This window comes from Nothobranchius furzeri, chromosome 17 (genome assembly GCF_043380555.1).
Source record: "Nothobranchius furzeri strain GRZ-AD chromosome 17, NfurGRZ-RIMD1, whole genome shotgun sequence".
Classification (NCBI taxonomy): Eukaryota; Metazoa; Chordata; class Actinopteri; order Cyprinodontiformes; family Nothobranchiidae; genus Nothobranchius; species Nothobranchius furzeri.
This window is the reverse complement of record NC_091757.1, coordinates 50,800,591-50,822,879: the sequence shown is the minus strand read 5'-3', so window position 1 is coordinate 50,822,879 and position 22,289 is coordinate 50,800,591. Positions and strand designations below refer to the sequence as shown.

At 42.8% G+C, this 22,289-nt stretch overlaps 1 protein-coding gene across 1 annotated transcript in view; it reads right to left on the bottom strand.

The window, feature by feature from the left end:
* The window catches only part of LOC107394082 (zinc finger SWIM domain-containing protein 6), a 63,383-nt gene that overhangs the window by 18,265 nt on the left and 22,829 nt on the right, over nt 1-22,289 (bottom strand). The window contains exons 2-8 of the mRNA XM_054731784.2: nt 9,088-9,444; nt 5,468-5,616; nt 3,949-4,099; nt 2,452-2,631; nt 1,854-2,024; nt 1,588-1,734; nt 999-1,145 (exon numbers count right to left, since the gene is read on the bottom strand). Of these exons, the coding sequence (XP_054587759.1) occupies nt 999-1,145; nt 1,588-1,734; nt 1,854-2,024; nt 2,452-2,631; nt 3,949-4,099; nt 5,468-5,616; nt 9,088-9,444 (1,302 nt within the window). The remainder of the gene's footprint in view (nt 1-998; nt 1,146-1,587; nt 1,735-1,853; nt 2,025-2,451; nt 2,632-3,948; nt 4,100-5,467; nt 5,617-9,087; nt 9,445-22,289) is intronic.

Sequence of the window (22,289 nt, the reverse complement as noted above, 5' to 3'; positions counted from 1 at the left end):
TATCAAATATGGTTATATATTGAGAAAAATATATATTTAATTATAAAAGAGAATTAAAATAATAAACACTCAAAAGTATCGAAAATTGGTACCGTTAAGTACCGGTATCGACTCGTAGGTACCGGGAATTAGTACCGGATCGATTCAAATGTCAAAGGTACCCATCCCTAGGGCCGAGACGTAAGCCTTTGCAAGAGGATTCAGGTAGATGGGAGCCGTACCATCTCGGACTTTGTATGCTAGTGTTAGCAATTTGAATTTGATGCGTGCTGCTAGCGGTAGCCAGTGGAGCTCAATGAACAGAGGGGTGACGTGTGCTCTTTTTGGCTGATTGAAGACCAGACGCGCCGCTGCGTTCTGGACCATTTGAAGAGGTCTCACAGTACAGGCTGGGAGACCAGTTAGAAGGGCGTTGCAGTAATCGAGGCTGGAGATGACGGTAGATTACACCAGGAGCTGGGTGGCATGTTGTGTTAGGTATGGTCTGATCTTTCGTATGTTATAGCGCAAAGCGGCATGAACGAGCAGCAGAGGCAACATGATCTTCAAAGGTCAGGTGTTCATCAATCACAACATCCAGATTTCGAACTGCCTTTGAAGGAGCCAGAGATAGGAAGTCATTTTGGAGTGAGATATTGTGCCGTATGGATGGTTTTGCTGGGATGACAAATAGATCCGTTTTAGAGAGGTTGAGTTGGAGATGGTGGGATTTCATCCATTTTGATATGTCAGAGAGACAGTTTGATATTCGTGCAGAGACAGTGTGGTCGTCCGGCGGAATGCTAGACACAGTTTTGTTTACGGTAGTTACAACATCCGAATGTGTACGTTAGTACGTCCCCAGAAGCGTATGTCATTTATTTACCAGGAAACAAAAGAAGAACAGGACAAATTAAAGAGATCTGTTCATTTTTAGAATATTTGATCACTTTTTGGTCATTTTTGGGTTTAAAATGTGTGTAAACTGTTGTGATCCAACGACTTTAACGCATCTGTACCTGAGAGGTCCAAACAGGTGTTGGAACCCTCCTCTCCCACTCGTCCCGACTCCGTCAGGGTGCTGAAAAGGGTCCCGATGGGGTCCAGAGGGTGTCCCACCCAGCCCTCCATGTTGGTTATGGAGGTATGACTTTTGTGGAGCAACTCTAGAATAAACCGAAGCAGATTACGTGTTATTTACATATTTAATTAGTGATTGACAACTCCAGATTATGGAGATTTAAACGTGTTTGTGTGATTTTTGATTGAATTTTAGATTTTTTAATACATCATAATAGTTCATGCATGATGCAAATCATGTCTAGCCATGATGAGCGTGTTAGAGTGTAAAGAAAAATACACAGAAAAGTCCAGAAAAAGTCACTTATTGTGCAAAAAGACTACTTCACTTTAACACAAGGCAGCCTCTTATTGAAAAAATGTATAAACATTATTAAAAAGCAGTTTTAATGCACTAAAATACAAAAACATGATAGAAGTGTCCATTTACAACCGTAAACATGAGCTTTCTGTAATGACTTGCAGCCATCAGGCCTCAAAAACCAAATATAAGAGCGTTTAAAACCTGGACCAATCAAATGGACTCACCTTTTTTGTGCCGTCGAAAGTGCTCCAGTTGCCTCTGCTGCTGCCTCCGTAACGTGTTAACCACCGCGATGGCCAGTCGGAGGGCTTCTCTGGGGTAACCATGGGAGCGCAGGGCATCAACCCGCGCGCAGGCCGTCGGGACGTGTTCTGGGTAGAAGATCGGTTCAGCCCAAATGTTCTCCGTTTAGCCGATGGGCATTCATGCTCCACCTCCAGCGTGTTATAAAAGGAACTCACGAGACACCTACACACACACAGAGACTCACCATGCCATAAAGGCCAGCCGCGTGAGTCGAAGAGGGAACCCTCCTGGTTGTCATGGTAACAGTAGTTGGCGTAGAGGTCACTGGTGATAATGTGCTGGAGGTGTCGGTCCTGCCAGTGCAGGTCGCAGGCCTCAATGGCTCGCGTGAACACGGTCCTGTGGGGGCGCATCTCTGCAGAGGGAGAGAGGAGGAGGAGGAGAGATTTAACGCTCGATCGTTTTTTATGTCCCGGAATAAAACCCACATGCACCATTATTCTGCTGATTCTTCTATTAAAAGCACCACTAATACTCATCATTATTATTATTATTATTATTATCTTGTTTGTTCATTTGCATAATTACCACAAAATATAATCTGCTCAATTAGAAAAAAATCTGATGGAAGTGCTTTAAAAAAGTTCAAAGTGATGTTTTATTGCAAACTGGGACGTGGGTGCACATGACAAATTCACTCTACTGTTGCGTAAGCAAAACATAAATAAATCCGAGCGATCCGTTAAGCCTTCTTCCTGATGCAACCCCTCTCATCTCTCCATCTGCGTTATTGCATCATGAACGCGTTATCGACAGACATATGAAACTCTTCCATCGCTGACCTTGGTTGCCGTGGGCGCCCTGAGGCAGCGAGTGGGTGAGGTTGGGCAGTTCGTTGCCGTGGTTACCGTCCTCCCAGGGGCAGACGTCCACACTGTTCCACCGGCGCAGCTGGCGAAGCCACGAGGACTTCTGCTCGGGTTTACAGTGGGGGTTCAGTACGATGCACATCCACAGGGCGCCTGGACGCAAAACGTAAACACCAATCAGCTGACGCCCTCTTTAAAACAATGTAAACAACTGGTCTAACGGGGTGGGGAAATGTGCCTTGTGCGATTCAAAAGACAGCTTCTATGCAAAAATGAAAGCTTGAGGCGTTTTTCCAGAGAGCAACGTTGTTTCTTGTTCTCCCGAGCTCCGTCTCTGAGCTGCTGCCATCTTGCGCTAGGATACAAAAAGTCTCAAAACAGAGACTATTTAGAGGCGACGCTGCCTGCACACACATCATTTTGGAGTAAATTGGAACAAACAGAAAATGAAAAGTGGCTGCGTCTCCGAGGGATCCGAGTGCATTCGGGGAGTTTTACTCTCAGGAGTGCCGCTGATATGTACACTAGTGAGTGGGTTGATTGTGCTACAGATGCATGTGTGCATAGTGGAATAGATTTTGGGGATGAGGACAAAACCAAGGACAAAAAGATGCAGAGAGAGAATGAAAAAAAAGAGAAAGATTTGCACAAGGAGGCACGGCTTTGTGTCTAGAGGAGAACTTAAAGATGCAAAAGACAAAAGGAGAGAGTGAGCAGCGCTGAGAGGCACGCGTTCACACATCAGGTGGAGTGATATGGACTCGGCAAGAAAGGTTTGAAGTGAGGACTTCAAAGGGATCGTGCACACACTTCCAAAAATATGTGGGAGACGAGATCACTGCGCTGTCCTTACAAAGTGCAGAGCAAGACCAAAGAGAGACAATAAAAATACAAACATCATCATCATCACCATCATCAATAAGAGCGGCACCAGAGACATGAGCAGGAAGCGACAACGACACAAGGCGACACTGCCGCCGTCGTCCCGGTGATGGGCTTGTTGGTTCCGCGTGTCGTACAGTAAGTCTGTCACAAGAACACTTGATGTCAAACCCAAACAAGCACGCAGTGAGCGGCTCTCTGTCACTTCAACTAAAAATATAACGAGAAGTGTTTGAAAACACAGCAGAGGTGAGGCACAATGTGCGGCATTAATCGCCTTTTAATTCGCAAAAAAACATCTTGCAGAAGCTGCCAAGCCCGCAGTCACGAGCAGAGGCACAAACACCGGGCTGTCAGCGACAAGCTCGTACATCTGAGACCGCGTGTGGGTTTTCTTGGACACAAAGGCTCAAGAAAACACAAACAGGAAGGGAAAAAAATGCATGTTTGCTTTTGTGTCAGCGCCTAGATTCGATCACCCACCTTGCTAAATCTGTCAGAGCCTGCATGTGTGTGTGTGTGTGTGTGTGTGTGTGTGTGTGTGTATGCTGTTATAGGACAGTGTGTGATGTTGTCTCCCTCGCTCACCCAACTCGTCCCAGAGCTGTCTGTACTTGTCGGTCATGGTGGTGCCCTGCTGTCTCCACAGCGCCAGCCGAGGGTCGGCCATGAACTGCTCTGTGATCAGTGTTAACATCCTTGCTCCGTTGGAGTCACGCATCTTCAGCATCTCCCTCACCTAGAGAAGGAGAGACGTGCGATTACAACATCACACGCCTGCTTTTAGGACCAAACTTTTACATGGAACATGTAGAAATAAAACATTTTATTGATATAGGACAGTTTCTACAAATGTTTAATAAATGAGGGCCCAGCTGGACTTTCTTGTTTCTCTAAAAGACGTTTCACCTCTCATCCAAGCTTGGTTCTGAAACTTTGGGTTGGAGAAGCCTTTTAGGGGTTCGTCTGAAACTAACATGCTGATAGGGCAATAGGAGATGCTGATGAGGTCACTGTTATTACAACTGAGGCCATCAAGGTCACATGAGTCCCTGGCTCTTCCCTCTGTTTGGCCACTTGTTTATGTTGTTTGTGCCGATGGTCTTCAGGGAAAACAAGAAAAGTCCAACTAAAGCTACTAAATGCATACAAATCAAACTATGAAGCAAACTTGCATGCAGATCCATCAGTTTAAACGGATTCGATTGTTGAAAAAAGAACTTTCTGGGTTGCAGTTGCAGCGATGTTATTTACAGCGTGAGCAGTTTCCATCGAATGACTCTCAGGTTAAGCAAAAGCGAGCATGAAAGACTTGCTAGGTTTGTTTTAGCCGACCGCACAAGCTAATACACGTGTCAGACCCTAAAAATCTTTAGCTAATAGTTTTAGTGCCTCTTTTGGTGAAATCAGCCAAACTTCATAAACAAACACAGTTTTGATCGTTTGAATCGGACTCGACAAAATCTGCATCGTGTCACTTTTTCGTGATTTGGGAGAATCTAATGTAAGCGTATACCTGAAGCTAGTGTGTGTGTGTGTGTGTGTGTGTGTGTGTGTGTGTGTGAGGAGATGAAGAAAAAAAACTGGAAACAAAGAGCACGAAGCTGAGAGACGTTCTAAAAGCCAGACGAGCTGGATCATAATGGCCTTGGCTTGCAGTCTTTACATAGCAACACCATGCATTAATGCCAGCCTGGCCCAGCCGCTGCAATAGCAGGGAAAAAATCTCTCATGTAATCGTTGAATCATGGGTGTGGAGCAGTATATAGAGCAAGTCACTTTCTATACCTCTTCATTCCTTTTTTTATTTTGCACTCCCCCCCCCTTTTCTATCATTAGCTCAAGCCAAGATCCGACCTGCCCTCTAATGTATGTGCATCACATGCTATCTTTCATCCCCGTTTCTTAATGCGGGTGCACAAAAAGAGTGGGAGACAGTATGTATTAAAAGGATGCAGTGAAACTAGACAAGAAGACCCAAAGGGAGGGCGGTGAGCCTACAGAGGCGGAGTGCGTTTGCAGCCGTGACCGAAAGGGCTGCAGGTTGCCGTGCGAGTGTTTTTTTATGTTCCGTATCTGCTCGGAACAACGTTCCCTCGGTTCTGACCTTGCTGAAGAGGAGATTGAGCTGCTTGCCCGAGCCGTGGTAGCCTCCCTGGGACAGGAAGAGCTTTACTTGCTCCTGAACCTGCTCCTCGTCCAGGTGCCAGCAGTTCTCGTCGTCCACGCTGGCTCCAGCTGTGGGGTCCGGGGCCCCTGCATGCACACGAACGCAACTCAAATAAAGACATGGCACCTCGGTTTTCTTAAATCTTTTTTGTTCTCAAAAGCACTCCAGAAACACGGGTGCAAAATCACCCGGTTTACACAAAGACAAGACTAGTGTTTTACCCCAGAAAAGGAACAAAAACGACAAAAAAGACGAATAGTTACCCGAGGCATGCACTCCTATGCTGGCTTTTTGTACATTTCACATACAAACAACGCTTCGGTAAAATCTTTGTCATTTGATCAATACATAAGATCCAACATCCAGTAAAATAAATAAAGCAACATGTTCCTGTGTAGGCTTATTTATAAGTCATCAGTAAATTTAGTTTGAAAGGCAAAATTGGACCTTAAATTGTTGTCAACATCCGGTGTGACATTTGAAATCTGCAGAACTGCAAACATTTTAAACCAGGCTACATTTCTTTATACTTTTGCTGCTTTTTAACTCATTTCTGGCCAATTTCTTATATGTTGCGCAACTGAGAACATGCAGAACGAGGGCAGAAGACCAACAGAACCGAAGAAAAGCGTCCTCCTGTAGCTGATCGGCTACTGTTCAACAGGTTTAGCCATTAGCTCGTTGGAAATCCCCCTGTTGGGCTTTTTTTAAGATCCTACAAAACAAATTGGAACACATTTTGTCTTTGTAAGAGATTACTAGTGCTTAAAGATCCTATTACAATTAATCCATGCTAAGTGGTTTGTTTTACGTGGCGACACAAACTACTTCACCTTTTAAGTGTAGGAGCCTTTTGTGTTTAAATGGTTCATAAGTCTGTTAGAGAGCTTGAAATACAAAAATGTGCCTGAAAAGGGTCGAGTGTAAGCACTGAAACTTTTAAACAAAAGCTAAAATAAAAGCATCAATCATTTCCGCTTCTCAGCGTTTCTTATTTTGAAAGATTTGCAACCAAAGGCAGCCGATGACTAAAATAAAAACGACTTATAATCCAGAGTATCACACGGGTGGTGTTGGTTTTTTCGGACTCCTCTTTGCTTCTGGAGTTTCTCACCATCTATGCTGGCTCTGAGCGCCATCCATGCTCGTAATTTGCGCCGTGCCTTTGTGACTTCATGCTCTACTCAGGTGAGAATGGACGTGGCCCAGATGATCTCCTGATATCTAATACACGTGTGACAGGGCAGTGCCTTCAACTGCAGCTCAAGACTGTGAAAACAGCTTTGGTTTACATTTCCAGAGAAATTGGCGGAAGGGTGAAAGGTTTATTTGTTCTCAGAAATCTCCTGTTGTCTCTGTTTTTCACAACATTCCTCCACTAAACCTTTTATCCTCAGGTTCCCCCCTTTTAGACAGTCGGAAAGTCTCGTTGTTTTTGCTCTTTAAATCAACACAGCACCTTGTTGGCTTCTTGTTTTAAGTAACCAGGTAGTATCACATCTGCTAGTGTGTTTGTCTTGTTTCCTCTGAGGAAAACTGGTCTATAATTTTGATTACAGTCACAAGATCTCCCCTCTAAAATCTTCTGGACATCATTAGTGAGCAGAATTGATCCTGACTAGGGTTGTCACGGTAACCGGTGTAGCGGTAAACCCTGGTAAAAAAGTTGACAATAATAATAACCGTCTTGTTTTTTAAAACATATTATCTCGGTGGATTACCGTGGCTGCGGTGTAGGCGCGGTGACCCTTACCAGCCACCGTATCATCTGCTGAAGTTGCCGGCGGCACATGAGCACTTTGTTGTTTACAACCCAAACTTTCTTGAAGCTAAAGCTGAAATAATGGCCAAAGGAGGAGACGGCAGCGCTCAGGAGGACATTTTTTATCCCTCAAAGAAGACAAAGTCGGAAGTACGGGCATGTTTTGGATATTTGAAGAATGCCCAGGGACAGTTGATAGAAGTTAAAGTTAAAGTCCCATAGTTGTCACACACACACAGGTGTGTGTGCGAAATTTGTTCTCCGCATTTGACCCATCACCTGGGGGAGCGGTGAGCTGCAGACACGGCCGCACTCAGGAACTATTTGGTGGTTTAACCCCCAATCCAACCCCTGCTGAGTGTCAAGCAGGGAGGCATTGGGTCCCATTTTTTCAAAGTCTTTGGTATGACCCGACCAGGAATCGAACCCTGGTCTCCCAGTCTCAGGGCGGACCCCCTACCACTAGGCCACTGAGCTGGTCAAGACGGCTATCCTGTTTGCAGCACGTGCAGAAAAAGTGTCTGTGAAAGGCAGCAACGCTTCAAATCTCATGACACATCTGCGTGACCATCACCCACAACTCTACAGTCAACGCAAGGCAAGCTAACGTTAGCGTTTTAGCTAAAATGCGTGATCCGAGGATTTAGGTTGAGGGAGAAGGCAACGAGTCGCTATATAAAGCAGCCGCAGCGCCGCTACCTGCATATAAACCGTGTCACGGACACCCCCATGTTGAAATGACGCTATGCATTACGGGGCTCCCAGGGGCAGATAAGAGTTGTTCTCTCTCCGAGAATAATTATGAATTTAACAACGATTACTGCCTGATGACATTTTCCCACATCTGCAAAGCTCACTGGAAGGACACAAACCGAGGACAATATTTTCCTGATATAGGGTTTATTACTCAAATACGGGTAAAAACGTATCTGATTAGAAGGCTACTTGAGTACTGAGTATCATCTGATCTAATATTTTTAAATGATAACATCAAACGGACAAAAAATGAGAAGTTATGGGCAAATATTGGTATTTTAAAGACTAAAGGGGAAAAAATGTAAACAAATTAACAACATAATTACAAAATAACACATTTTAGTCTAAATTTGGACACAAACTGAGGACAATATTTTCTGACATACAGGGTTTATTTAAAGAGCAAGTCACCCCCAAATCAACTTTTTTTTCTGATAAACTATATAAATGTGTGTCTAATCGTGCTGCAGACACGTGTAGTTAATAGTTTTGTACTTTAGTGCATTTTAGTTAAAATTGTAATTTTCTGCCTAAAACTGGCAGTGTTGTGCCGTTGTCAGGTAAAAACTCTGCACCGCATTAGAATTTAAATCTGCCACCGCTATTGGCTAAGAGGTATGCTATGATGTAAACTGGTACATTATGATGTCACAATGCCGTTGTGAGCCTGTGTGTGTGTGCATTTGTTAGCGGCTCTGCCCTCTCGGTCTGCTAGGCAACAGCATTTGTTTCATTTTTCAAACATGAAGAGGGAGTGAAGTAAGTTTCTTGTAGGGGGTGACTTGCTCTTTAATTGTGTGAAAATGTAACATGTTTAAAAAAAATACCGCAATAATACTGAAACCGTGATAATTTTGGTCACAATAGCCGTGAGGTTAAATCACACTATGACAACCCTAATCCTGACACACTTTACTTCCATCACACAATCAATAGCTTAGCATGCAGAGGCAGGAAGACGCAACACCCATCCACAAACGTGATCTCCAGCGACCTAGCCGCCTCCCACACACACACACCGACACACTCGTCTCCTCACCATGGACCTGGTTGATCTCAGAGTTCTGGGACAGGATCTCATCGGCCAGCTTCTGTGCGGTGGGAAGCACCTCCGTGTGGTGAACGGATATCAGGTACTGGACGAACTTCTGCAGCTGGTCTCTGCTCATCTGGAACAGGGTTTCCGAGATGGGCAGGTGCAGCTTGACCTGCTCGGGTTTGCGCACTCTGTAAAGCGACAGCGCCACCACATGGGCGCAGTAGAAGATGTCTTTGTTCCCGCACGTGCACGTCACCGCTGTGATCTTGCAGCGGTCGAAGCTGACGCTGACACTGCAGACGAGCTCCGGGGACGATGGCGTGGCGGGGTCCGTCACCGTGCCGCTCAGGTGGAAACCTGAAAATGTCACAAAAGATCAAGAATTAGATTTCAGTGCATCAAGGATCACTTTTTAAAAGGATACTAGGCTTTTAGCAACCCCTAGTGACCTTTATTAACTCACTGTGGTAAATTAAAAATAAAACTTGTCTCCTCACTGTGCGTTTGGCTATTTAACACCTTGATCTAACTGCTGAAATGTCTCCTCAGCCTTCATTGGTTTCTACAGGAGTGATTCATCACCAAAGCAAACAAATCAGCTGTGTTCATGATCTAAAACATGCAGGAAACGTGCTGGAAGCAGATTCCAGCTCCACCATGTCAGCCCCACTCCACAGCTCCCTCCACCGGCTACTCTGAAGTTGCAAGTCCGATGTTCTGGACACAGCGACTGGTGGGGTCTGAGTGAAATTTCATTAATCCTGTAAAAGGTCATTTTAGCACATACTGGCTCAAGAAAATGATTTAAACATGAAAAAATTGCATAGTACCTCTTTAAATGCTCAAAGCGATCACCACTTAAAGAGAGCTCAATGACATCAAGCAGTTCCAACAGGAAGTTGTCCTAAGCATCTATAACAGGCCAAATGGATCTCTTAATCAACTTATCGAGTGTTTCATTTAGTGACATTAGTGAAAAAGTAACACACTCCGGATGCTAAACAGCCTCCGTTAGCCACAATCACCTGCTGAAGGGCTCTGTAAGTGTTAAATAACCAACTGCAGTCTGCTGCTGACCCAGAAATCCAGCCCAAAACTAGGGATGCAACAATACCACTTTGTCCAAACCGACACTTAGGGATGGGTACCTTTGACATTTGAATCGATCCTGTACTAATTCCCGGTACCTAGGAATCGATACCGGTACTTAACAGTACCAAATTTAGATACTTTTGAATGTTTAATATTTTTAATTCTCTTTTATAATTAAATATATATTTTTCTCAATTTATAACCATATTTGATAAATATCACGATAAATAACATACAACTGTTTGTATTTTAACATCGTCCTTGTAGTTTTATAAGCTGATAATTAAACTGAAGCAAACATCTTTACTGTGAACTAAATTTACTGTGTATCTTCATTCCTTTTACCGTCCTTTTTCATTTGATTTTTCCTACTGGGAAGTTAGAATTTCCGAGGAGAAAGCGAACGCACCATTAGCTGATAACAACGGTGGCAATGGAAGCTAACATATCAAGCTAACGTTATCTTAAACAGTTTATTTAGCTGCTGGAGCAGATTAAAACGATGATGCCTCACACGTAGATCGTTGTCGCTGGTTTCATCTTCACCCAGTCACCCGTCGCATTTAGTGAAGTGGACCCAAGCTTTAGCGTTCGTTCTTTCTACCATGCTGCTCTGTTTACAACTCGCTCGCAGCGACCGATGACATAACGCTCTTGCGCATGCGCAGCTGTCTAGGCAAGTTCTCGTTGTGAAGGACGGGTACCGAAACGAGGCACCGTTTCAAATGAAGTGAATCGGTGATCAGTCGGTACCTTAAAAAGTACCGAATTCGGTACCCATCCCTAGATACGATACCGATATTTGGACCCGAGTACTTGCCGATACCGATTACCAATACAGATTCTTCTACCACACACAAAAAAAGCAATGATTTGGAATACAAATTTTATTTTCTTCTCTGCTTTCAACAGGAAAAGACTGTGAGGTAGATAAAAAGTAAAATATATGAATGGAAATCGTCACTAAACTAAAATATTAGGTGAACAGAAATGACAAGTTACAATGAAGCCATTTTCAAGCAACTGCATTGGTATCGATTAACTTTTACCGATACTGGTATCAGTATTGGTGCCGATACTGATACCAGTATCGGTGCATCCCTACCCAAAACTGCTGATCCACAACAGGAAGTGAGCAGAAAGCAGTTTCAGTATGAATTATACAAACTTTTGTTTGATCTCATCCTGCCTGCACCATCCGGAGGCGTGGCCTGTCATTATGCAGGGATGAATATGAATGAGCCAGGTGGGGTCCACCGTCAGGGGCTTAAAACACACACACGCACACTCAGGAACATATGAAAGATGAAAACATGTGCACACGTACTGAGACGCGGCGTGGTTCATGATTTATTAATAATGGGAGGGGCTAGGAGAGATGCTTATGAATGCATTTATGTGCTCAGGAGAGAGATCTGAAAGTCGTGTGGGCTGGGTGAAGGCATACACATTTTTAATATGTTTATCAAAGAGCTGAGCGCACACATCACGTTGATGTAAAGCATGTATTAACGCAACATATCAAAGGGTTTGCTGGTAAGGAGGGAGGGGCAGGAGCTGAATATTTCATGGGATTTAGATGGAGATGGGATGACGGCTGGACGAGCCAGCACAACAGAGGTCAGGCAGAAGAAGCTTTGTCTTCTTTGTGCTTCAGACATACAGTGAGTTCATTTGAAGAACAAAAGAGAAAACAGTAAACAAGATCCCGACTCATGCGTATAGTAGATACACCCTCAGGATGCACGCAGATAAAACACGCTGCATGCTGCCCTCATATTCTTCCTCGTTGAGGCTACAAAGTCACACTGGGACCAGCGAAGATGCAATTGAAAAAAGCATTTTGCAAAACTGCAAATGCATCAAAGCAGGGGTGGCGAAAACTTGCTTGGTTTTAAAACAATTTCTGCAGAACTAAAAAAAATAATTCTTGGCTGCAAAAAATGGTACAATGGCAAAACATTGCCATTGAGATATGCGTTCCCCTCCTGAAAGCCAGCTGGCAAAGGAAGTCCATGTTCGTTAACAATATCCACAGTAGAGGGGTGCGGATCAAGTATGGCAGCTCTGTGCATCTGCAGTGATCAAAGCCTGCATGTCTACAGCTGCGGGAGGAGCGGAGAGAAGAAAGGAGCCATGCTGAAACAATCCTAAACGAGACAAAAAGGTTTACCTGCCGCAGCTGGTGGCGGTAGGAAAAGCAGACGTATTAAAGTGTGAAACGACCCAAAAAAAAGAGCTAACAAGTTTTTCTTTTAATACTTGCTGATACCTTCAGTGTGAAGATGTGTTGTTTGTGTCTCTGTTTGTTTGTTTATTTGTTTGTGTGAGTTGGGTTTCAAGAGTGGCCCCGGGTCCAGAAACAGAACATCAAAAACATGTGGAGCTGAGAGAGGGAGAGGTCAAAGAAAAAACAAGCTGTGATGCGCGCGCGCACGCACACACACACACACACACACACACACACACACACACACAAATGTTTTCTTTCTCAAAGGGAAAATTAAAGGTGATGCGCTTTAAAATTCAAAACACATGGACTGTGTAAAACTAACCAGTGATAAAAGACTAGGAAAATTCGGTCTCGCTTCCCTTCCCTTTATCGGACTCTTTCACCTTCCAAGCCCTTTGCATCCACCCCCCCACCCCCCAGCTCCCCCTTTCGTCCACATTCCCACAGCTCTTTCACTCTCACTCTCTGACAGATGGGTAGGTAATGAGTTTCGCCTTTCCCTGTCCAATCGTCTGGGCACCAGAAACTGCCCCCTGCGCCAAAAATGCCCTTTTAATTTAGCCAAGCGCTGAGTACAGGGATATTACTGTTTAGGCACACAGACATGAATGCACACACACACACACCTCCCATGACTCCCGGTTGGGGTGGGCACAAAACCCTCAGCGTCTCATGTGCTAGCTATTAAAGGGCCTGGTCCCCCACCTCTTTCTCGTTTGCCCCATCCATACAGCACCCCTCCCCAAGTGCTGCTCAGAGCTCTTTTCTGTGCATGTTCAAGAGGCCACAGTTGGCTTTCAAAGTAACCATGGCGGCCATTTTTAGAACAAGGCCTCTGTGAGGTTGCCCCAAAAACCTCTCCTGACCGCCCTGGTGAAATCACACTTGGCTCAAAGTGTGGTGCAAGGTAGCAAGGAGAGTGTGTGACAGACTGAAGAAAAACAAGGAAATGCATACGTGTGCACATGTGCAAATTCCACAAATACCAGCAAACCACACACACACACACACACACACGCGCGCACACAAACACACAGCAGTGGCTCAGGAGGTAGAGCGGGTTGTCCAGTAATTGATCCCGACTCCCATCCTAGAGAATTCTGCTGTTGTGTCCTTGGGCTAAGACACCAGTTTGCCTGCTGGTGATGGTCGGAGAGACAGGTGGCGCCAGCGTTTGGCAGTCTCACTTCTGTCAAAGCGCCCTAGGTCAGCTGAGGCCATATCGTAGCTCATCATCACCAGCGTGTGACAGGGTGGATGAATAATTATGATGTGAAGCGCCTAGGGGGGTTTGTAAAACCCTAAGAAAGCGCTATACAAACGCAGGCCAATTATCACACACACACACACACACACACACACACACACTTGCTTTCTATGTAGGGGACCAAAAATGAAATGCTTTTTGCTTCTTTTTTTTTTTAATACTCGATTAGCTACTAAGCAGTCACGGTCCGAATCAAGGCCAGAAAGTGCTCTGGGAAAATTTGGCACTTCTTGTTTGGAGAAGAAAAAGACATGATCTACAGATATGGTGACTCTCAAGTCTACCTTTACCAGTGCGTGAGTTACAACCTTTTACATAACATACATTTTTTTTAAAGTTTGAAAGCGCCCAAATCCATATTCCACCTGTACAGCTGTTTCCCACCTCATACCCAAGGTTGGGTCTGAGACGAAGCAGGTCCAGGATGTTCCTGGCCATACAGAGGAAGCTCCTTTCAGCCACTTGCACCGGGAATGTTGTTCTTTTGGTAATAATCCAAATCCCATCACCACAGGTGAGGATTGGAACGTAGACAGACCAGTAAATTGGCTCAGCTCTTTCTTCTCAACAACAAAGGACAGCAACATCGTCACTCTTGAAGACAAACTCAAATCCATCACTCACCTCATTTTATCATCAGTTGTGTAGAAAACAGCAAGGCTTGTCCTCTGCTTGAGGCAGGGACTCATTCTCACCTCAGAGGTGAGATGCTTCAGCTTCAACACTGCTGTAACCAGTTTCGTGTTTTTACTTTTATTTTGTGTTAATTTTCTTGAACATGAAGTCGGTACCACCTCAAACAATTTATTTTGCAAGATAAATAACAGGACTCAATAAATGGGACTGATGGCATCACATCTGTTTGCATAAAAGGAATCAGTGACAACTAATGGCTAGCGATGCAGGCACGTGCAGAGGGGGGGGCGGAGGGTGCTTGAGACCCTGCCCCTTTTGTCCCATTTGCCCAAAGTGCCCTTTTTGAGGTTTAATGATTTTTTTTTTTTTTTATTTTTTTTTAATTTTTTATTTATTTTTTTAAAGAATTTTCTGTTTGTGCCCCCTCAAGAATAACAAAAATAATAATTAATAAAATTTCTGTTTAATAATGTTATATAGCTGGCGTGAGTCACGTGACCATACCGTCACGTGACCATTCCGTCTCTTCCTCACGCCGGCCAGAGCGCACAGCCGGTCACAACAAGCAGCAAGCACTCACGTTTAGAGCTGAAACGATTCCTCGAGTACCTCGAATAATTCGAGTACAAAAAATCCTCGAGTCAAATTCTCTGCCTCGAGGATTCGTTTAATTCATATTTAATTAATTCATGGCTTTGCAATCGCCCGTGGTCATGTTTCACCCGGACCGAAATAAGTGACGCACGTGCCCACTGGACTGCGAGTAGCGAATATAACTTAACTTTCTCTTAAGCCATGGCGGACAACGTTGACCCCGGTGGAGGGCGAAAAAGACAGAAAATGTCAAAGTTGTGGAACCATTTTTCACGTCGTAAGGTGAAAACGTAGTCCAGTATAAATACAGTAAAATGGATTTAGCCTAGCACAACACCACATCCTCCGTGCTGCAGCACCTGTAAATGTCACTTCTGCAAGCGGACTCGGAGCCTCTACAAGATAGTGCATTTAGCCTGTATTTCTATATATTCTGCAGACACTGTGACTTTTTCGTTTGTAGCGCTCAGTTTCAGCTCACACCGTACGTTTGGTAGCAACACGTCGGACTTAAAATGTGCTAAAAAATAGCAGTTTTTACACAACACGTCGGATTTTTTATTGTGTTATTGATGTCTGTTGTCCCTCGGGGTTTCTGCAGCAGGACACGGGTATTTATGAGAGTGGCGGAGGAAAACGAAAGAAAGTAAATAAATGTTGTGTGATCAGTATAATTTGACAAAACCACAGCAAACATGCTTTTGGCAATCCTTGTTAGTGTGAGAAAAAAAGTGTAGAAATTAAAACGGACGTGTGTTAATAGGGAAACAGGGGCGAGCTGTTTGCGCCATGAGCGGTTCTGGTTCTGTTTGGGCCGCAGCCGCTCGCAGCGTTATCCTCCTAGTTTTTGTCTGGCTTGCTGGCTAGCAGATTCTCGCATGAGGGGAAAATCGGCTCAGGTTGTTTACTTATTTTTTGCACAGGCATTTGTTTACTGTGAAGTAAAGTTGAAGTGCTGAAGTTATGCAAACTAATTTTGAATAAAACTTGAAGAATAACTGGCAATTGCTTGCTCATTTTAAGAGGTCTTTCATAATTATAACATGCTATTTGATATCAAATCACTTTTATTGTCACGTCACATGTGCAGGTACACTGGTACAGTACATGCGAGTGAAATTCTTGTGTGCGAGCTTCACAGCAACAGAGTTGTGCAAAAATACAGTAATGTAAAAACAAGTAAAATATAAAATGGCTAATCTAAGTATACAAATGAATAAAGTAAACAATAAGATAAGAGATATAAAATGTACAGAGGTTGGTATGTGCAAAACAGTGGCATTAATGTACAGTATGGAGCGTGTAATGTTGGAACTTGGTGGAGCTCGCGACGAGGCAGCCATACTCTGCGCCATCTTGGCTCATCAATATATGATATAAAGGTTTACAAACACAAAAGGGTAATTTATTAGAGTACTCGATTAATCGAAAAAAAGATTCGATAGAGTACTCGATTACAAAAATATTCGATAGCTGCAGCCCTACTCACGTTTTCTTCATGGCTGAGCGAGTGGTACAGAGCTTTTAGGACATACATATTGATTGGGAGAAACGGAATAACACCGGTAAGTAGGATGCAAACTACTATACAAAGTTATTAGATTATTTTGTACAATATTAAGTTGTTTTGTGGCACTAGGTGTGTGTGTGTGGCTGGGTACCGATTCTGAACCTCAGTAGCTTTAGGATTAACCAAAAACATTCTGTACATAAGTACTTGTACGAAAATATTTTTTCAATCTTAAATATTGGGAATTTGCCAATAAAATGTTGTTAACTAGGTACCGCAAAGTTGCATTCCTATTGCTGCTGCGTGTCACGTGACTAGGGTCTCACACAGCACTGCTTCTTGTTTACAAAATCACTTCCTGGTTCGCAGACTAATAAAACTTGAACAAATTTTAAATTTAGCTACCTTTTGTGAAAGGAAATAAGAAAAATACTAAAGGTAACATCCGTCACAAGTTTTGTGTTACTAAATATTCAGTCCTTGTCTGTAAATTCTGACCAGCGTTTTAGGGAACATAGTTTTGTTTTAGATTTTAAGGTTTCTCAGCCCTTCTGGTGGGTTCACTAATACTATGCATATTCTCAAAATGTTGGACTTTATATTTGTTCTCTTTTTGAATGCATTGTATTAAAAAACATTATGTTTTAAAGATGTACATTTAAAAAAAACTACTGTTTTCACAGCAAAATTATTTTATCTGTACAGTTCTCTGTTTTGCACAAAGTAGATAGTAAAACTGAATGAAAGCATAAACATTGTTTTATTCTTTATTTTTATTATAATTACTAAAGCACTATGATTAAAATAGTATGCAAATATTCTGGATCAGCGTCATGAAGCAAATTTTTGGCCAAATTATATACAGTTAGTTTTCTGGAAAAGGAATGAAATGTCCCAGTATGTGTATGCATGAGTTTTATATGCATGAAAATATATTTGTAAATTAATTATGATATATCATTGTACAGACATGCCTCGTAAGGAGAGGAGGCGGAAGCAGCGACAGAAAGAGCTACATGAGGCAGCTAAAGGCAGTGGGTCCTTCACCAGCTGGATAAAAAAAGAGTACAGGTAAGTTGCCTCACAGCAACAAGTGTAGAAACAATAATATACACAACTGCAATGTTTTGATGCCAGAAAATGTTTTTTATTAGCTACTTGATCAAGGATTAGGTGCAAGACCTGTTAAATGTGAATAACTACATAATTCATTCATACAATAGCTAATTTTGCCTTGTCCTCAGATGGACAGCAGGTGGAGAGTGATAGATCACATGAGGAGATTGAAGACACACACAACTCTTTCTGTTTATATTTCTGTCACATTCTTATCTCGGACATAAACTCCTCTATTATCCACTAATGTTTAGATTTCCATTTTCTACCACAGGTTTTGTCTCAGATATTTCTGTCTTACAGTTCTAAGAGTTTTCACCAATTTTTGCCATTTTTTAATTTATCTTACATTAATTTTGTAATTGACTAACATTTCTCCTCTGCTCGTTTTACTACCTACAGTCTGAGACCAACACAGCCTTGCCCTCCAGCATCATCAGCAGCAGCAAGAGGAGCAACCCTGCAACAGCTACACTGTACCCCATCATCAGGTAAAATAGGACAGCAACAGATCAGGAGGTGGAGCAGGTTGTCCGGTAATCGGAAGGTTGCAGGTTTGATCCTGACTTCAATCAGAGATTGATGCTGTTGTGTCCTTGGGCAAGACACTTAACCTGCTTTGCCTGCTGGTGGTGGTCGGAGGGACTGGTGGCGCCTGTGCTCGGCAGCCTCGCCTCTGTCAGTGTGCTCCAGAGCACCTATGGCTACATCATAGCTCATCACCATCAGTGTGTTAATGTGTGTGTGTGAAAGACTGATTGTGTTGTAATGTGCCTTGGGGGGTTGTAGAACCCTAAGAAGGCATTATACAAATACAGACCATTTACCAAAACAAGTTACTTTTGCTTTACATTGTCCTTATGTGGTAAGGGTGTATATAATGATTCGCTTCCATTTTGAATTTCTAATAAATATGATTTGTTATTCAGCCGGGTATACTGTGGTTATGTCATGGTGTTTGAAAATATTATTCTGTGTGCCCCTTTTTAAATTTGAGCGCCCGCCCCTTCAAAGGTCTCTGCACAGCCCTGTAGCGATGTGTACCGAATTCGGTACTTTTTAAGGTACCGACCGAATTCCATAGTACCGACTGAGCACCGATTCACGTCACTTGAAATGGTGCCTCGTTTCGGTACCCGTCCTTCATAAAGAGAACTTGCCTAGACAGCTGTGCATGCGCAAGAGTGTTACGGCGTCGGTCGCTGCGAGCGAGTTGTAAACAGAGCAGCATGGTAGAAAGAACGCACGCTAAAGCTTGGGTCCACTTCACTAAATGTGATGGGTAACTGGGTGATGATGAAACCAGCGACAACGATCTAAGTGAGACATCCTCATCTTAATCTGCTCTGGTAGGTAAATAAAATGTTTAAGATAACGTTAGCTTGATATGTTAGCTTCCGTTTCGCTAATGGTGCGTTCGCTTTCTCCTCAGAACTCCGAAATTCCGACTAGAAGAACATGAACGCGCTCTAAAGTTTGGCTTCACTTTACTAAATGCGACGGGTGATTGGGTGAAGATGAAACCTGAGACAACGATCTAAGTGTGAGGCATCATCGTTTTAATCTGCTCCAGCAGCTAAATAAACTGCTAAAGATAACGTTAGCTTGATAAATTAGCTTCCATTGCCCCATTGTTATTATCTAATGGTGCGTTCGCTTTCTCCTCGGAAATTCTAACTTCCCAGTAGGAAAAATCAAATGAAAAAGGACGGCAAAAGGAATGAAGATACACAGTAAATTTAGTTCACAGTAAAGATGTTTGCTTCAGTTTAATTATCAGCTTATAAAACTACAAGGACGATGTTAAAATACAAACAGTTGTATGTTATTTATTGTGATATTTATCAAATATGGTTATATATTGAGAAAAATATATATTTAATTATAAAAGAGAATTAAAATATTAAACACTCAAAAGTATCTAAAATTGGTACCATTAAGTACCGGTATCGACTCCTAGGTACCAGGAATTAGTACCGAATCGATTCAAATGTCAAAGGTACCCATCCCTACTAATGGCTTCCTATTGCTAGAGGAATATTTAACCTCTACCCCTTGTAATGCCACATTAAGGTCCAGAAGCTTGGGCCGGTGCTGTACTGGCTGACTTCAGGCTACATCGGCCGACACTGAAGGATTCTTCCTCTGTAAATGTCCCTATAAACCGAATTAGGCTTCCCATATGAAGCCAATCGACGAGGAGAAGGGTTGGGCCTGAGAGGTTTGCTTGCCAGGGAACAAATGTGCTCAATGTACCCAAATCACTGGACCAAATTAGATTGGGAAACATACATATATTTCCACAATCACATTAACATTCCAAGTGAATGGAAAAAATTCTGGCCCCATGGTGGGGAAGGTCGTTTGGTTTATTGGGTGAAATGGTTCATGAGTGACTGTCAAATAAATCTAATATGGCACAGTGCGGTTCAGACAGCACTCGTCTGTTGGGTTTGTGCTCAGATGTGCGTGAGATAGATTCTGAATACATGATGAATGTCAGTGGAACTAACAAGTTAAAACAAATGGCCTGGTTTGAAAGCAAGTAAACAAAAGTAGAGAGGGTGATTCAAGGCCTGTTTGCCTGTGAGGATTCCTTTTAGCTTTGCACATTAATCACATTACCTCGCGAGCTGTAGATAGATGCAAAGAAATGCCTAAATCCAATTATGCTGCGACAGAGCTACCCTGATCTAAAGAGGACCACCTGTGGAAGACTTAGCGTTAACACGGGATCCTGCTCGGTGTTGACCAGAGACGGCCTGCCTAAACCTCACAGAGAAAAGGCTATGGGAGTGGAATCCAATCCATTAGCCTGGATTGAACAGAGAGGCCCTGGTGAAAGGAGATCTGAATCGCAACCGAAGAAAAGCAAGGCAGCAGAGTAGGTCGAGGAAGGGTCAAGAACTGTTGGGCAGCCCCCCCCCCCCCCCCCCAAAATCTCTAAAGCCCCATCCCACTCATGGCTAAAGGAGCATTTCCTGCATAGCGGCTCCTTGAACTAGCCCAATTAATGGGACTACAAAGGCAAAAGCAAGTCCTTTCACTGTTTTCAAGGGTAGGTCGGTCTATGAGTAACAATACATGCATGCATGTGTGGTCCTATAAGGAAGAGCTCATACAGAGACTATAAACATAGATCAGTGCTATTCTGCAGGAGACCTTGCTCCAGGAGTGTGTGTGTGCATGTGTGTGTCCTAGGTGTGGGACAGGCTGGAATAACACCAGTAAGCTCCAGGGGCATTCATGTTTATGCCTTGAACCCACTGGTGGACTGATAAGGTTTCTTTCTTCTTCTTTGTGGGTGTGTTTTCATCACCCACACATTTTCATGCACACTTTTGTGCACCAACACACACACAGTCTGAATAGTTATCCTGACAGACTGCAGCAGGCATAAATTATTATTTAGATATTCTATGAATTCCAATGCTTTTACTTCAGTTTGAGACTGACAGCAAAATCTGAATGCAAATCATAGAGATGGCAGAGAATATCTGAATGTGTGTGTGTGTGTGTGTGTGTGTGTGTGTGTGTGTGTGTGTGTGTGAGAAAGTCTGTGTGCACTGATGGATGTGTGGGTGATTGGAGTTGTCATCAGCTGGCGGTTAAAATGACAGTCAACTTGGCTGCTGCCACTTAGTTGCCATGCGGTACATCAGGAATGACTTGCAATTTTCTAACTATCACTTTCAAAATAGATTCTAATTTTGCTGGATTGGTCTTGTCAGGCGGAGGTGGTGTTACAGCTTGGCTAAATGATCCCAAAAGCTGGCGTACAGAATGCTGACCAGTTCAGAAAACAGTGACGTGTCAGAGAAGAATATTGTGTTGAAAAAGGTGCAAGGAGGAACATTCAATTCTGGTATTTGAAATGGGTAAAATAGAGAGACAGGACCAAGAAGAAGAAGAAGAAGAAAGAAAGGAAGAGGAGGAAGAAGAAGAAGGAAGTAGAAAGAAGAAGAAGAAGAAGAAGAAGAAGAGGAAGAAGAAAGTAGAAAGAAGAGGAGGAAGAAGAAGAAAGTAGAAAGAAGAAGAGGAAGAGGAAGAAGAAGATGAAGAGGAAGAAGTAAAAGAAAGACGAAGGAAGAAGAAGAAAAAAGAAGAAAAAAAAAGAAAAAAGAAGAAGAAAGAAATAGAAAAAAAGAAGAAAGAAGAAGAGGAAGAAGAAGAAGAAGAAGAAAAAAGAAGAAGAAGAAGAAGAAGGAAGAAGAAAGTAGAAAGAAGAGGAGGAGGAAGAATAAGAAAGTAGAAAGAAGAAGAGGAAGAGGAGGAAGAAGAAGATGAAGAGGAAGATAGAAGAAAAAAGAAGAAGAAAGAAAAAAGAAGAAGGAAGAAAAAGAAGGAAGAAGAAGAAGAAAAAAGAACAAGAAGAAGGAAGAAGAAAGTAAAAGAAGAAGTAAGAAGGAAGAAGAAGAAAGAAAAAGAAGAAGAAAGAAAAAGAAAAAAGAAGAAGAAAGAAGAAGAGGAAGAAGAAAGAAAAAGAAGAAGAAAGAAGAAGAGGAAGAAGAAAGAAAAAGAAGAAGAAAGAAGAAGAGGAAGAAGAAAGAAAAAGAAGAAGAAAGAAGAAGGAAGAAGAAGAAAGAAAAAGAAAAAAGAAAAAAGAAGGAAGAAGAAGAGGAAGAAGAAAGAAAAAGAAGAAGAAAGAAAAAGAAGAAGAAAGAAATAGAAAAAAAGAAGAAAGAAGAAGAGGAAGAAGAAGAAAAAAGAAGAAGAAGAAGAAGAAGAAGAAGGAAGAAGAAGAAAGTAGAAAG